This window comes from Salvia hispanica, chromosome 3, assembly GCF_023119035.1.
Source record: "Salvia hispanica cultivar TCC Black 2014 chromosome 3, UniMelb_Shisp_WGS_1.0, whole genome shotgun sequence".
Classification (NCBI taxonomy): Eukaryota; Viridiplantae; Streptophyta; class Magnoliopsida; order Lamiales; family Lamiaceae; genus Salvia; species Salvia hispanica.
The window spans coordinates 22549012-22563554 of record NC_062967.1 but is presented as its reverse complement, the minus strand read 5'-3'; the positions used below and the strand labels follow the sequence as shown (position 1 = coordinate 22563554).

Genomic DNA, 14543 nt, shown 5'->3' with positions numbered 1-14543 from the left:
TGCTACCAATAAAATAGTTATAACACAGAATATTATAAGTAAAGTTTCATATTGTGGCCTTTTCTCACCACATTAAATTTACAACACACTATATTACTATCATTTTGTGGCCTTTTCTTATGACATGTAGTACGTCTACTAGCCTAATCTACGTTTTACATTCCTAGTTTCAAAACACCAACTATTGCCAATTGTTTATTCAAAATAAATGATCAATTTTGTTGTTTATATTTTCATTGTTTTTAAAATGTCATTAATGCCACTAAAATACGTATAGAATGACACTTCGGTACAATTCCACATCCCAAGTAAATAACGTATTTGAAAATCTAAACGTAAATATCAAAATCAAGATTGTGCATACTATTTGGCCTTTCATTATAATATAGTCCCTCCATCTCATAGAAATAGGTCCTTTAGGATTGACACGAGTTTTAATATATAATTGGTAAAATAAGAAGGAATGAACAAAGTAGTTGAAATTATGTAATGCATGGTGAAATCATAAATGATAAAATAAAAGAGAAGGAGAGAAAAGATTACCATAAATAGATATGGACTATTTGTATGAGACTAATGAAAAAAGAAATATGGCCTATTTCTTTGGGACGAAAAGTAATACATAATCCAGCTTGATTAATAATTAATACTAGTAACTAAATCATTTTTTAAAATAATCCTTTTGTGAGCGACTTTAGAATTTTTATTATTGGGGAAAATATATTTTATTATAGTTTAATAATCAAAAAGGTTTTATAATTTTTGTATACTCTTGAATCATCTTATTCGTGTAATAATTCAATGTCATATTCTAGTTTAATACGATTATATTGGTATTTTTTTTGGCTCGGTATGATAGTATATGGTTATGTTGGTGTTTTTTTTATCAAAATAAAACTCTACGTCCAACTAACTTGTAGGAAAACTTTCAACATCTTAGAGCACTCCCAATGGTTTGGGGATAAACTCCCTTATTTCTCCCTAACTCCTGCCACATCAGCACCAAAATTTATCCCCAGTTTTTAGCCAACTTTTAGCCAACCTCTGCAATGGTTTCTCCCTTATTTCTCCCAAACTCAACATTTCATTTTTACATCATCACTAATTTAATTGTTTTATTTTTATATATAATAAAGCTAGCTTATTTAATTTATAAGATAAAACAAATAATAGTAATAAAGTTCGTTGTATTAAACACGGGTACACATTACAACGAAGAAAATTAAAAAAAAAAAAAAAGTACACGAATGGAAAAAAAAAATCAAAAAAAAGAATGTGATCTGCTGCTGCTGGGGGGGTGGCTGCTGCATTCGAGCGATCTCGCTTTGTATGTAGCGGGAGATATAGTTGTTGATTGGGTTGTTGGCGAAACCCGCTACATCCCATCCGTTGGGAGCGGGAGGTACCTCTTCTTCGGAAGAAGAATGTGATATTTCCTCGTCGGACTGAGCACGAGACGATGAATCAGAACTCATTTAATAAAGATGGAGAGAAAAAAGATTGAAAATTTGTGTGAATGAAGTTTGTGGGTGATGAATGGAGGAAGATGATGAAATATTTATAGGGGTGGAAATTAGAATATGACCGTTGAGGAAAAAAAAAATTGATCATCGCCGAAAAATCGCCGAACAGCTCCCCACAGTGGCCGGCGATGATCCGGCGATAGCCCGGCGTTAAAACGCCGCTTGGCGTAAAATCGGTAGGAATTTCGCCGAAAAATCGCCGAACTCCTCCCAATGGCCGGCGATAAGTCGGCGATATCCGGCGAAAAATCGCCGGATTTTCGCCGTCGCCATTGGGAGTGCTCTTAGGATGTTATGCTGTTTTGAATTATAAATATAAAGAATACTATGAAATCAATAATCATGATGATTTTATCCAAGCAGCGTTCGTTAGTACAATTAATTTTAGGATTGCTCATAAAAATAATCATTATTTCATATCTTACACGATATTATTTGATATACCAAACACTTCCCAATTTTATAAACACACTAATATTCATTTTCAGTATCGTAAAATTGTCAAACTCTCGAATCTCAACAGCCCACGAACTAAACCCCACTCAAATTTTAAATTAACTTGAACTTTTGACTCGTACACCAAAGCCTCAAGCAAATTCAAATATTTACATCATTCTATGCTTAATGTGAAAATGTTGATGAAATTTCAAGTTTCATATTCATATAATTAAATGTTTTTAGCTGTCGCAAGTAAATCATTAGCTGAAAAGTTGCATCCACGTTACTACTAACAAGATTAGCCTCATTTTCACCCACAAACATAGTTGAAGATTCACGATAAGTTGAGTACGTTGATTTCGTTGTTTGACTCGATCATTTATAAAAAAACATCTTTGAGCATGATGGTCCATTGTTAATCCTTGTATCTGCTCGTATACACGCATCTCCATGCAGTCAGACAATTTTTCCAAGCTCAATACACATAATCGATGCTTCGAGCAAGACCGTGACCTCACGTGAAACTGATCAAGGAATGGGCATCGGCAGTTCTAGGCATTCGCAAGTATGTGTCAAATAACTAACGTCTCCACAATTCAACGACAAAATCTCTTTACACATTCGCAGCCGATATTACCTGCGACATGAAGGTATTTATCAAATTGATTAGGCGTCCCTCCATAAGTTAACGGTCTAATTGTCGTCATAAAGCAACTTATTTCTTGTTTTTTTTTCCTTCCCAGTTGGCAGAACTAGTAGATGAAAATATATTAATTGTTTTTCCTTCTACCAAACTAGCATTTTCGTTTTGTTTATTTCCTTTTAGTTAATTCCTTTAAGTTTTATTTTCCCATTAGTTTAGGATTCCTATGCTTATATAAAAGGCCCCCATTGTTAGACTAAAAAGATAGACTTTGAATATTAATTTTAGGGCAAATTGCCTCTAAAGTCATGAACTTTCACAATAGTTTGGTTTTTCCTGTGAACTTTAAATGTTGCATGAAAAGTCATGAACATTATCGGACTGTGTAAATTTGTCATCCGACCCGACTTGATAGTTTTCCGGCAAAAACTTATCCTACGTGGCATCCCTCCGGCGTGACTTGGCAAATCATCGACATTGCATAAAACGACGTCGTTTTTGCACAAATAAAATGACGCCGTTTTCAGTCGCTGGGAGAACATCACCACTACTTTTCGTTGGCCGTCACATGTGTTGTTGCTCCGGCAGCCACGACTCGTCAGACCCAAAGTCGTTCGAACAACCATGATTTCACATCCTTTTCAGAGGTTTGGCAATTTGCGACGTAAATTGGAAGGGGAAGATGAATTGGGGATCTTGTCCTTGAAAATTTGGAGTGAGAGGTAAAGAGAGAGAGAGAGACGCGGCGGTGGTCTCTGGAGGAGAGAGAGGGGCGATCGGCGGTGATGGTAATAATGAGGGCTGAGCCAGCGAGAGGAAGGGACAGAGGGTGACAGAGCGCTGCCGCTCCCACAACAGCGGTGGCGGAGGCGCGAAGAGGCCGAGAGTGGGAGAGATAGAGGGAAAAAGAGAAAAAGAGAAAAAGAAGAGGAGAGAAAGGAGGGAGAGAAAGAGAAGAAGGGGAGGAGCAGGTGGTGTGCCGAAGTGGCGGCAGGCGGTGGCGCTGGAGCAGATTAGGGTAAATGAAGTGGAAGAAGAGTGACTGGAATGGGAGTAAACACACCCAGCATCCAAATCATCTTCCATGTCAGCATAAATACAAACATCATCACACTACTTAGCCGAAATACCCGACTTGGGAAATCGGCACACGGGGGTAAAGTTCATGACTTTTAACGTAACATTTAAAGTTCATGGGAAAAACCAAACTTTTATGAAAGTTCATGACTTTAGAGGCAATTTGCCCTTAATTTTACTTTGAGTTTTTATACTCTGGAGTTCTCAATAAGTTGAGTTCTTTATTACTACCAGTTCAGTCAGTCATTCTCTATAAGTTTATGCATCAATGGTAGTAATAAAGAACTAAATTTATTGACAAGTCCAGAGTATAGAAACCCATAATAAAATTAATAATCAAAGTCTGTCTTTTTAGTCCAGCAATGAGGCTTTTATATAGACAAATGGAAATACTAATCTTATGGAAAAATAAAATTTAAAGAAAATAACTAAAAGAAATTAAACAAAAACAAATCCTAATTTGGTAGAAGGAAAAACAATTAATATTTTTCCATTTACTAAATCTACTAACTACTCCTTCCGTTCCATAGTAATAGAGTCATTTTGCCATTTTGGTACGTTCCATAGTAATCGAGTCATTTCCCTTTTTAGTAAAAGTCAACACATTTTTCCACACCTACTTTACTCTCTCTTACTTTTTTCTCTCTTCATCTCTCTACCTTTTTCATTTTCCACTTTATTCTCCCTTTACTCAACTCACCTAACACAATTTTTCTTAATCTCCGTGCCGAAAAGTTTCGCCTCCATTACTATGGAACGGAGGGAGTAGGAAATACATAAAACAAAAAATAACTTGCTTAACCTCCAAGTCATGCTAAAACTGCATCATACTCCCTTTCTTGAAAAAGATTCGACCTCGAGTCTGCTTTGTCTCCATCATCAGGATCCCATTCGACTTTGTTGTCAGGGCGAACTCTCACACATGGCATATCCCTAAAGTTTGCACCCTCCTTTTTGGTATTTGACAAACACGCTCATAATCATCTTGATTTAGAAGAAGGGGTGATGATCACACAACGGATGTTCAATCACCTCAGATTTGACATTCAAGTAACCTGACATTTAATCCCTTCTTAGCCTTATGAATCATTAGAATTCAATTTGAGACTCCGAGTCATAAGGTATTTCATTACGCCCTTCATCATTCTCAACATGAGGGAGGTCAGAGATAGCATCACCAAGAACCGATTCCTTCTTTAAATCCAATTTACACCCTTTTTTCATATGCAACCATATTAACCTCAAATTCAAGTGGAGTAACTCCTCTAACAACGATATTATGGGTTGGTAACATGTACGAGGGTAACTCTTCTGGAAGAGCACCCCACAAGAAAACACACATGCGAAATTGAGGCAGTATGCACTAGCTGCCATCATTCTCATTCTAGCTTAATAACCCATGCCCACAAGGCAACTCATTGAATATCTACCAAGAAAACCATCTGCAAACTTCACAAGGTCAACAACGTTCTCCACCAACACAAACTTTGGCCTGAGATGTGACACAATATCCATGAACACAACAAGTTGTTTATTCTTGGCATCTTCAAGTGGTGCATCCTTGTTCCTAAACCTATTAAAGTCACTCATACCTTGACAAGGTGGACCACCACATGCGACATCAACAGTTCCCGGTAGTGGCAAAATTCTAGAGTTATAACCTCTTAACACAAATTCCTTCAACATTTCAGGGCAAGAACTCAGACCACCAAAGGGCTCACACGTATCATAGTCAGGGCTATAACCTTTCCACTGTATCTTAAAATGCAGTTCATAAGATTTTTTGCTATTGGGGTCTCCACAACAAACTTCCAGAATCTCTTCAACTTCAAACACTTCAGAGTCATCTTTATCTTCCTCTTCCCCACCATCATCATTAGGCATGTCGAAATGGGTAACGGGTATCGGGTATTTTCCAACCTGACAGGATACCCGTTACCCACAAAATTCGGGATCGAGTAGTAAAATTTTTAAAATCTTAGATATCGGGTATACCCGTTACCCGATCGGGTGTACCCAATACCCGATTGTAGAGCATGATTTATCCTATATTTATATTGCACAAGTCCTCTATCATTTTATCTCACTTTTCAATGTGGGACAACTTGGTTAGCTACCACCTCTATTATCTCGATATCATTCAATCATTCAAATAATATAAATTTGAATCAAGTTAAAATGAATAATTTTGGACAATTTATTCAACCAAACATAAATTTTTATTGTTAATTTTGAATATTCAAAATGAAACAACTATTAAAAGAGTTTACAAAATTTTTTGGACTTAGACTAAAAAAGAATGTATCAACTTACTTAATAATAGAAGGTTTGTTGTGTTGTTGAGTGTTTATTTCATATTCAAATTTTTTTTGTTAAAATATTAATCTTCATGTGTGATAACACCAGATTGTCGTTAATTGATGTTGAGTGTCTCTTGGCATGCTCCAATTTCAGAAAATATAAAAGAATATATGAGTTGTGTATAAATCATAAATGTTAGTGAGCTTATTCACAAGTTTAAAAACTATCACAGATCGCCGAGTACTTGATAGTAGTCCTTAACCAAATCTATACAAATATAGGTAGATTGGTAGATGCACATGCATTAAATTAATTAATAATTAATTTTATTAACTGCGTTTGCGGGTACGGGTTACCCGATGCGGGTATCGGATACCCGCAATGCCTTGCGGGTAGGGTGTCGGGTACCCGTGAAATCAGGTGCGGATACCTGCGGGTACCCGTTTTGACATCCCTAATCATCTTCAACTTCTTCTTTGACATGATACTGGATGCGTCTTTATTTTATGAGGATAAATAAGAAACGAAAAGCTTCTCCCACTCTACAAGCAGGTTATAAAAATCATCTGCTTTTTCATTTCTTACCTGTGTAGAGCCCAGTCGACATTCCACCACGTCCAGAAGTACATGTCCAACAGGGTTCTCTCACCATATTCCCCTCGAATCTCAAGAAATACATGAAGAACAGAATTTGCATCAGCATCACTAGAGATGGTAGAACCAGATTCATTGATATTTGTAATACTCCATGTCTATGATGCCAAGCTTACAAAAGAAGTATATGGAAGTAATTACATCTTGTCATAATAATAGTCAGATGTTACTCTAAGTTTAGAGTCTTTTGACTTCAAAATATTGTCAACCTTAAAAGGTAAAAACATAATTCTAATCTTCTTTTCAAGATAGTGAAGTGGATTATCATCCTTGACTTCAGAAAATAAATCTTGCTTGTTATCAATAAGGTTGACGCAGGTTTTAATAGCCGTATCATCTGGCCTATAATACCACTGAGCCGAAAAAATTTGTTTCCCATCATAGCTTAGAACAACTCTACAATCTTGCATGTGTAATTTTCCTTCCCGTCCGCAGCCTTAAAATGGGCCACATCATCTGAGAAGTAAATTTCTTCATCAACCTCCGCTTGAAGAAAATGGTATTTTGCTTGGACGATTTCCATGGATCGGTCTTCCCGTTCAGCCTCATTGTACTCCTTACCGTCATTGACGGCAATGCCTTCGTCTTCGGCAGGGTCGTCAAATTTCAAGGAAGGAGGTGGGGATTTTCTCATCAAGCCGGGGAGCTCAAGAATATATCATCGTCGTATATGGGCTTATCATACACGAGTATCGACAATATGTTGTTGTTACTATTCGTTAGCGGTTCAGCCATATCAAATGATGTGAAGATTAAATCATAGTCGAAATCGCTCTGCTTGTTAATGTCGCTGAAGTTTTAGCTGGACTTTGGTTGGCCACTGCAGACGTTGCTAAATAATGGATCGTCCATCGAACGACACTCTGGCGTATTAAACCCCATCTAGTTGGATTTCACCCGACGCTCCTCCAATCGCCCCAATCGTAGCTGGAGGTCTCGAGCATGTTGTCCCAGATTATCGTTGTCACACCTCAACTCTTATGACGTATGCACTTGCTATAAATAAATTTTTAAAAATTAAATAAATTAACCCACGCTTCAAGTACATAAACGCACATATTATATCATTTCAAAAATCACATTTATCAGGTACATATATCAAAACATTCTAAACCGTAGTGGGACCCTCTCACCACTCTATATACAATACATTTATCTAAATGCAAAAATGATGAGGAAGAGAAGTTGCCAAAACGTATCAGCCGCCGACCTATAACATGTGCAATTCCTAGGACCTATATCAATGAAAAACTTCACTGATATCTTATTCCTGAAAAATATTAGTGGTTTATATAAGCCACAACTCAGTGCATATAAACCTTACCTTTAATTTCATTGTCCATCAATCAAACATATTCTTTAACCAATATATAAAACAATAATCAACAAATATTAAAATAATTTCATATAAATATGCATATGCCACTCTGTTCATTTTATTATTCTGTGACAAATCAAGCCTGGTATCTGCCTGGGATTTCCATTGTATACGACCCGAAGATCCCTTTTCATTATTTGACCTTTCCACGAAGGCCCCTCTTTGCATTTTGACCTTTCCACGAAGGTCCCTCTTTGCATATTTTCTTTGACCCGTAGAACCCAGGGCAAGACTGTCACATATCCTCTTTAATCCTCGATTCAAGATATTCTATTGTCATATAAAAACATATTAATAGCACCACACACATATTCATTGCACCAATCACATATCCATATTAAATTTCATAAAATAATTCCAAATAAGACAACTATATCAAATTCATATCATATAATCCAAATATTCACTTCACTCATAGCAATCAATCACATAATATATGTAAAATTAAAAGTATGATTTATACACACCTGATTATATAGTCTAACTGAGAATATGACTCTGTCCCTTGATTTACAACCTTCGATCGTGTAAACCATGAATAACTCTTCTTCTAACCATGTATATTCTTCTCTCACATTCCTCCTTTTTCTTTCTCTAATTCTTCCCCCTTCTGTACTATTCTCTACTTGTACATATAAAATTACTATGTTAACGTCGGCCAACTCAACCACTTGTATATCATTTATTTTGAAATCCACCTAGATGTAAGACATGCACTATTTCATATAACAACACGTGTCCTCTCCTATCTTATATATATCAATTCACTTATTATTTTAAAGCATAAAGAAAATGCAAATAAAACAATTTATAAGTTCATGTTTATCTACTTTTTACTATGTAGCCTTTCAAAACTTGGCTCTTTTTCCATACGTACACACACACAGATTTATAACAGTACACTTTCCTGCACACACACAAATTTAATATTAATATTTAACATTTATGATCACATATTACCCGTACTACATGTATATGTTTATATCTATTACTATAATTTTCAATAATTCAAACTAAATATATAAAGGCACGATTTAATAAATACTAGTATTACTCTAACAATACTGATAGAATATACTTATAACTTAACTGATAATAAAATATACTAAAATATTAAATAATACTTATATTTTTTATTTAAACCTATTTATATATATTCAACTATCATCTTAACGACTAATATATCCTCTATAACACACTTAGTATCTCTACACTAAGAATGACGATATAATGTGTAATGATAATAAAATATGCTAATATGCAAAATAATACATGTTTCGGGTTAGGGATGTCACAATCGTTCTCAATGTCGTGCAAATCACGTTGTGGTACAACCTCTTCGTTTGGGAGATCTCCACGTCTCCTACCACGAGCATCGCCACGTCTACATTAAGCCATTGATAATCAACCTGATCGTGATATCAATTGATGCAGAAGCGTATAGAGAATGACTGAACTAGTAGTAGTAATAAAGAACTCAACTTATTGAGAACTTCAATGTATAGGAACTCAAAGTAATGTTAATATTCAAAGTTTGCCTTTTTACTCCAACAATGGTCCTTTATACTCCCTCCGTCCCCCATTAAGAGTCACACTTTTCCATTTTGGTCCGTCCCCAATTAAGAGTCACACTTCATTTTTACCATAAAAGGTCCCACATTCCACTAACTCAATTCACTCACATTTATTATAAAACAAATATAAAAAAATGGGTCCCACATTCCACTAACTTTTTCAACCAACTTTTCTTTACATTTCTTAAAACCCGTGCCCGGTCAAAGAGTGACTCCTAATAGGGGACGGAGGGAGTATAAGTAAAACTTAAATGAAATAACTAAAAGAAAATTAAAAAAAAAAGAGGAAATCCTAATTTGATAGAAGAAAAAATAATTAATACTCCCTCCATCCATGAAAAATAGGACACATTGTGAATGACACGGGTTTTAATGTGGAATTGGTAAAGTAAGAGAGAAGGAAAAAAAGTAAGAGAGAAGTAGTGTTAGTGGAATGTGAGATCCATATTATTATTAAGAGAGAAGGAAAAAAAGTAAGAGAGAAGTTGTTGAAAATTTTCATTTTTCTAAATGTGCTCTATTTTTCGTGCACAATAAAAAATGGTAAATGTGCTCTATTTTCATGAATGGATGAAGTATTTTTCCATCTACTAATTACCCTAACTATAAAATAAATAAAAACAAAAAATAACTTGCTTAACCTCAAGTCGTGCAGTAACTGCATCATATACTTTTGCAGAGTTGAGAAACCAAGTGTTTCAGAACCATCGTGATACGCCTTAAAATAATCATCATGTCCCACTAACATGTTTGTAATGAGCATAATAAGAGACCAACACATTTTGAAATGACAGAGTGCGTTAAAATGCTAACTTTTCTTAAATTGATAACTCATCAACGTAGTGTATTGAAAATGTCAACACGATCACATTAAAATGTCAACACATATTTGTGTTGACATTTAAATATCAATGTCAACATAATGTATTAAAATGTCAACTTAAGTTTATATTGACATTTCAGAATTGACGTTTTAATACATTGCATTGATGAGTTAACAAGTTAGCAACTTAAGAAAAGTTAACAACGGATCACACCCTACTGTGCATATAATTAGTTTGAGCATTTTAATTATGCCAAGTAAATTAGAGATTAAAAAAAAATAAAAATGCAATTAGGCCTTAATACATGGCTTAGATCACTACACGTCGAATATTCAACTTGTTGTTGGGTGCAATTTGAAATTCATAACTCATTAATCCGATTTTAATGATCATAAACCACTTTTGCAATCAATCTTGCAAGGATATAGGCCTAAAATGAAATTACAATCAATATGATGGGCTGAATTAATAAATCATCCTTCATTTTTACGATATTTTTGAAAATATATAAACGCCGATTCATGCTTTCTTTCTTCACCATTTTTTACAGGAGAGAGGATAGCCAAAGTCCCTCTCCCTCTCCCTCTCTCTCTCTAGAATACAACTATATATGCGCAGGAACTCAATCGCGTACAACGTAGGCAAATAGTATATCTAAAACCATCGTTGCCCATGTTTCGGTTGTGATGAACATACTATAAATATACAATCTTCGGGAATTCTAACAAAGACTGAATTTTGGTAAATAAGTAGTAAAAGGAAAGAGGGAAGAAAAAGAAGAGGGCACTTCAGCCTTCCTGCTTCTCTCTATAAAGCATCTCAGATCTTGAATCCGATATTTTTCTCTTCTGTTTGGTAAATAAAAGTTGATGTTTTGTGATGTATTTTTGTCACCGTTTCTTGTCAAAATCTGAATCTTATTGATTTGTTCAGGGGTTCTGGATTTTGGGGTTGCTGTTAGTTTCGATCTGTTGAAGATCAGATGCTCTCTTGTTGAATAAGAAATTTTGCAATTCATTGTTTTGAAGTAGGAAACTCTCCTGGTTTCAGTTCAAGTTTTTGTCTTTAAGGTATTGCCTTCTTTATTCTTTCCACATTGCACCGTTTCTTAGTGAATGAATTCTGTTGTGTGATGGCTGATTTTTCATTCTATGTGGAATGCTGAAATTGAATTGTGATATGAAATAGATTAGTTGTATGGTTTAGTTGCTGATTGATCTCTTGCTTGCACTTTCCTTTTGCAATTGTGCTCATTCGATGCTTATTGATCATTGTGAAAGTATGGAGTATTGTTAGCTGTTGATGTAAACACTGTCTTTGTGTTTGAGTTAGAGATATTTGGTGTAATTTGATGGTGTTGATTGGCTATCAGGTGAGCTGAGGATGGAAATGGATGCTGGGAAGCTGTTTATTGGTGGGATTTCGTGGGACACGAGTGAGGAACGTCTGAGACAGTATTTCCAAGCTTTTGGTGAAGTGGTGGAAGCTGTGATAATGAAGGATCGTGCTACAGGCCGTGCTCGTGGCTTTGGTTTCATTGTTTTCGCAAATGCTTCAGTTGCTGAAAAAGTTGTGAAGGAAAAACATGTCATAGACGGCAGAACTGTAAATCTCACGCCCTTATTTCTTATAGAATTTAAATTTTAACTCTTGTCATATGCAAGTGTGATGTTTGATGCATTTTCCTCTTATTTGGAAAGATGGGATATAGTGTTTGAATCCGGAATCAAGAACCAGCTTGCTGCAATGGCTATTTCAGCTTGATGATGCTAACTCATTAGTTGTGTATTAATGATATTTTAATAACAAAGATACTTGTGTTAGAGAATTCAACATTTCAAGAGGACTAGTGCATTTACGTCTTCTTTTACCACTTGATCTTTGCCCCCTTCGAACGTATTCCCAATAAATGAAGTATCCTCTTAGGCTTCCTTAAACTGCTTTAACACGGTGTACTAAACCCTTATTTGGAATTTCTCAGTTTTGACAATAGATACATAACACATATGTATATTAGTCGGAATTTGTTCAGTAAACAATTACTACTAAGTTATCAAATTTTGCTTGTTGCATTAAGTTAAGTTGGTTTATACTTGTTTTTGTTTATTCTTTTGCAATAGTTCTCTGTCCTGCATATAATGGTTACTATTGTTTTTATTCGTGTTTGTATTTTTCGCCACAACTTCCCTTTCTTGTCATATTCAAAATCAGCATTTACTCCTCCTGAGAAAAGTTTCTTCATTTTATAGCAACAATTTAAAAAATATTGAACTTCAACACTTTCGTATATAAGTATCATAGTTGGTATATTTAGTCAATGTCTTTCATTTATCAGGTGGAGGCAAAGAAAGCTGTTCCGAGGGATGACCACCAAAACTTCAACAGAAATAGTGGCAGCATTCAAGGGTCCCCTAGTCATGTCCGCACAAAGAAGATTTTTGTCGGAGGTTTAGCATCAACTGTCACCGAAAGCGACTTCAAGAAGTATTTTGATCAATTTGGAATAATCACTGATGTAGTTGTGATGTATGATCACAATACACAAAGGCCTAGAGGCTTTGGTTTTATAACTTATGATTCAGAAGAAGCAGTTGACAAAGTTCTATTGAAAACCTTTCATGAGCTTAACGGGAAAATGGTTGAGGTTAAGAGAGCAGTTCCCAAAGAGTTATCTCCAGGACCAACACGAAGCCCTTCACCCAGCTATATCTATGGCCTCAATAGAGCAAACAGTTTCCTTAATGCTTATTCGCCCGGATATAATCCAAATTCTACAAGTGGATATGGAATGAGAATGGATGGTCGCTTTAGTCCTGTAACTGCTGGTCGAAGTGGATATCCTCCCTACAGCCCCAGCAACCATAACTTAGGACTGAATTTGGATTCTGGCCTCAGTTTGAACTATGGGGCTAGTAGGGATTCTGGTTTAGGCTATGGAAATGGGACGAACTCTTATTTTAGTGGAGATATAAGTCGATATGGCAGTTCCAATGTGTATGACTTAGTCGGCGGTGGAAGTAGTTCTTTGCTGAGTAGTACGAACCGGAACATGTGGGGAAATGGTAGTCCTAGTTTTGTTACAAACTCTGCAAATTCTAATGATTATGTTGGAACTCGAACTGGAAATGCTGGAATAGGTAGTGGTTTTGGAAGTGTAGGAGAGATTTGGGGCAGTTCGCCTCTTTCTGTTAAAGGCGCAGAAGTAAGCAGAGAAAATGGAGGCATTGCTAGCTCTACACCTTTATATTCTATGGCAAATAATCTCCGTGAGGAGAATTTTGGGAACTTATACGGTGGACCATTTAATGGGGATCAGGCATGGCCGCGTTCATCATCTCTAGAACTCGAGGGATATGGTTATGGGCGTGAGAGTGGTGCAGCTGAGGTCATATCTGAAAATCCAGCTGGTTATGCCGGTGGTTATAGCGTTAGGTCAATTAGAGGTAAGCCTTGGATTCAATCTCTCCACTCTACTACGTATTTACTTTGTTATGAACATTTTCTTGAGACATATAGCTACTATGTGATCTCACAAGACTCTGTTTGATTTTGAAACAGGGATCGCAGCCTAGGAAAATTTGTATGTGGATACGCCAAGAGTATATAGTTACTCCAACACCTGACGTTCCATGTGCAGGAGTACATTCGATAGAGCTAGTTCGTGTACTTATTCAAGTGAACTCGTTACCATGAGCAGTTAAGAAATGATTTCTAAAACTCGAGTAACTTCATATAGGTTTTATTTCTTGTGATTTATTTGAATGCATCGCTCGTTTTCATTGACATCGGGACACCCCCTTTCGTTTTGTGTACTCTCTTAGTTCTGAGTTTCAGTTTCTTGCGGTCTGAATATACATCTTATTTAACATTCATTCAAGGAAATGAGTACTCTTTTTATGTAGCTTATCTATTTTTGCCTAGTCTGCAACAAAAATGTTGAAGGTTAAGTTCAGTCTTAAATTCTATCATAGAATTAAAGAGTATTTCTAAGTTGTGGAAGCATGTTCTCACCTTAAATTTTCACTTCTACTCTTAATTTAACCTTGAAATATGTTGTGCGTTGAAATTTTTGGTTGCTGTTGAATCATTAATTTAATTTCAGACACATGTTAAAATGTTCATGGTAATAAA

At 35.7% G+C, this 14543-nt stretch overlaps 1 protein-coding gene, 1 long non-coding RNA gene and 1 pseudogene across 2 annotated transcripts; 1 reads left to right on the top strand and 2 right to left on the bottom strand.

Moving 5' to 3' along the window:
- Positions 1-4490: 4490 nt before the first annotated feature.
- LOC125209607 lies at positions 4491-5333 on the bottom strand (annotated as a pseudogene).
- Positions 5334-7679: 2346 nt separating this feature from the next.
- On the bottom strand, positions 7680-8717 carry LOC125216459. Its single transcript, XR_007175419.1, has 2 exons — positions 8482-8717; positions 7680-7906 (listed from the first exon to the last, which is right to left on the bottom strand). It is a non-coding gene; the product is annotated as an uncharacterized LOC125216459 (long non-coding RNA).
- A 2251-nt stretch (positions 8718-10968) lies between these two features.
- On the top strand, positions 10969-14318 carry LOC125216167 (heterogeneous nuclear ribonucleoprotein 1-like). Its single transcript, XM_048117808.1, has 5 exons — positions 10969-11267; positions 11346-11482; positions 11785-12017; positions 12748-13855; positions 13971-14318. The coding sequence occupies exons 3-5, from the start codon at positions 11796-11798 to the stop codon at positions 13982-13984; spliced, it is 1344 nt and encodes a 447-aa protein (XP_047973765.1). The 5' UTR covers positions 10969-11267; positions 11346-11482; positions 11785-11795; the 3' UTR covers positions 13985-14318.
- Positions 14319-14543: the final 225 nt, after the last annotated feature.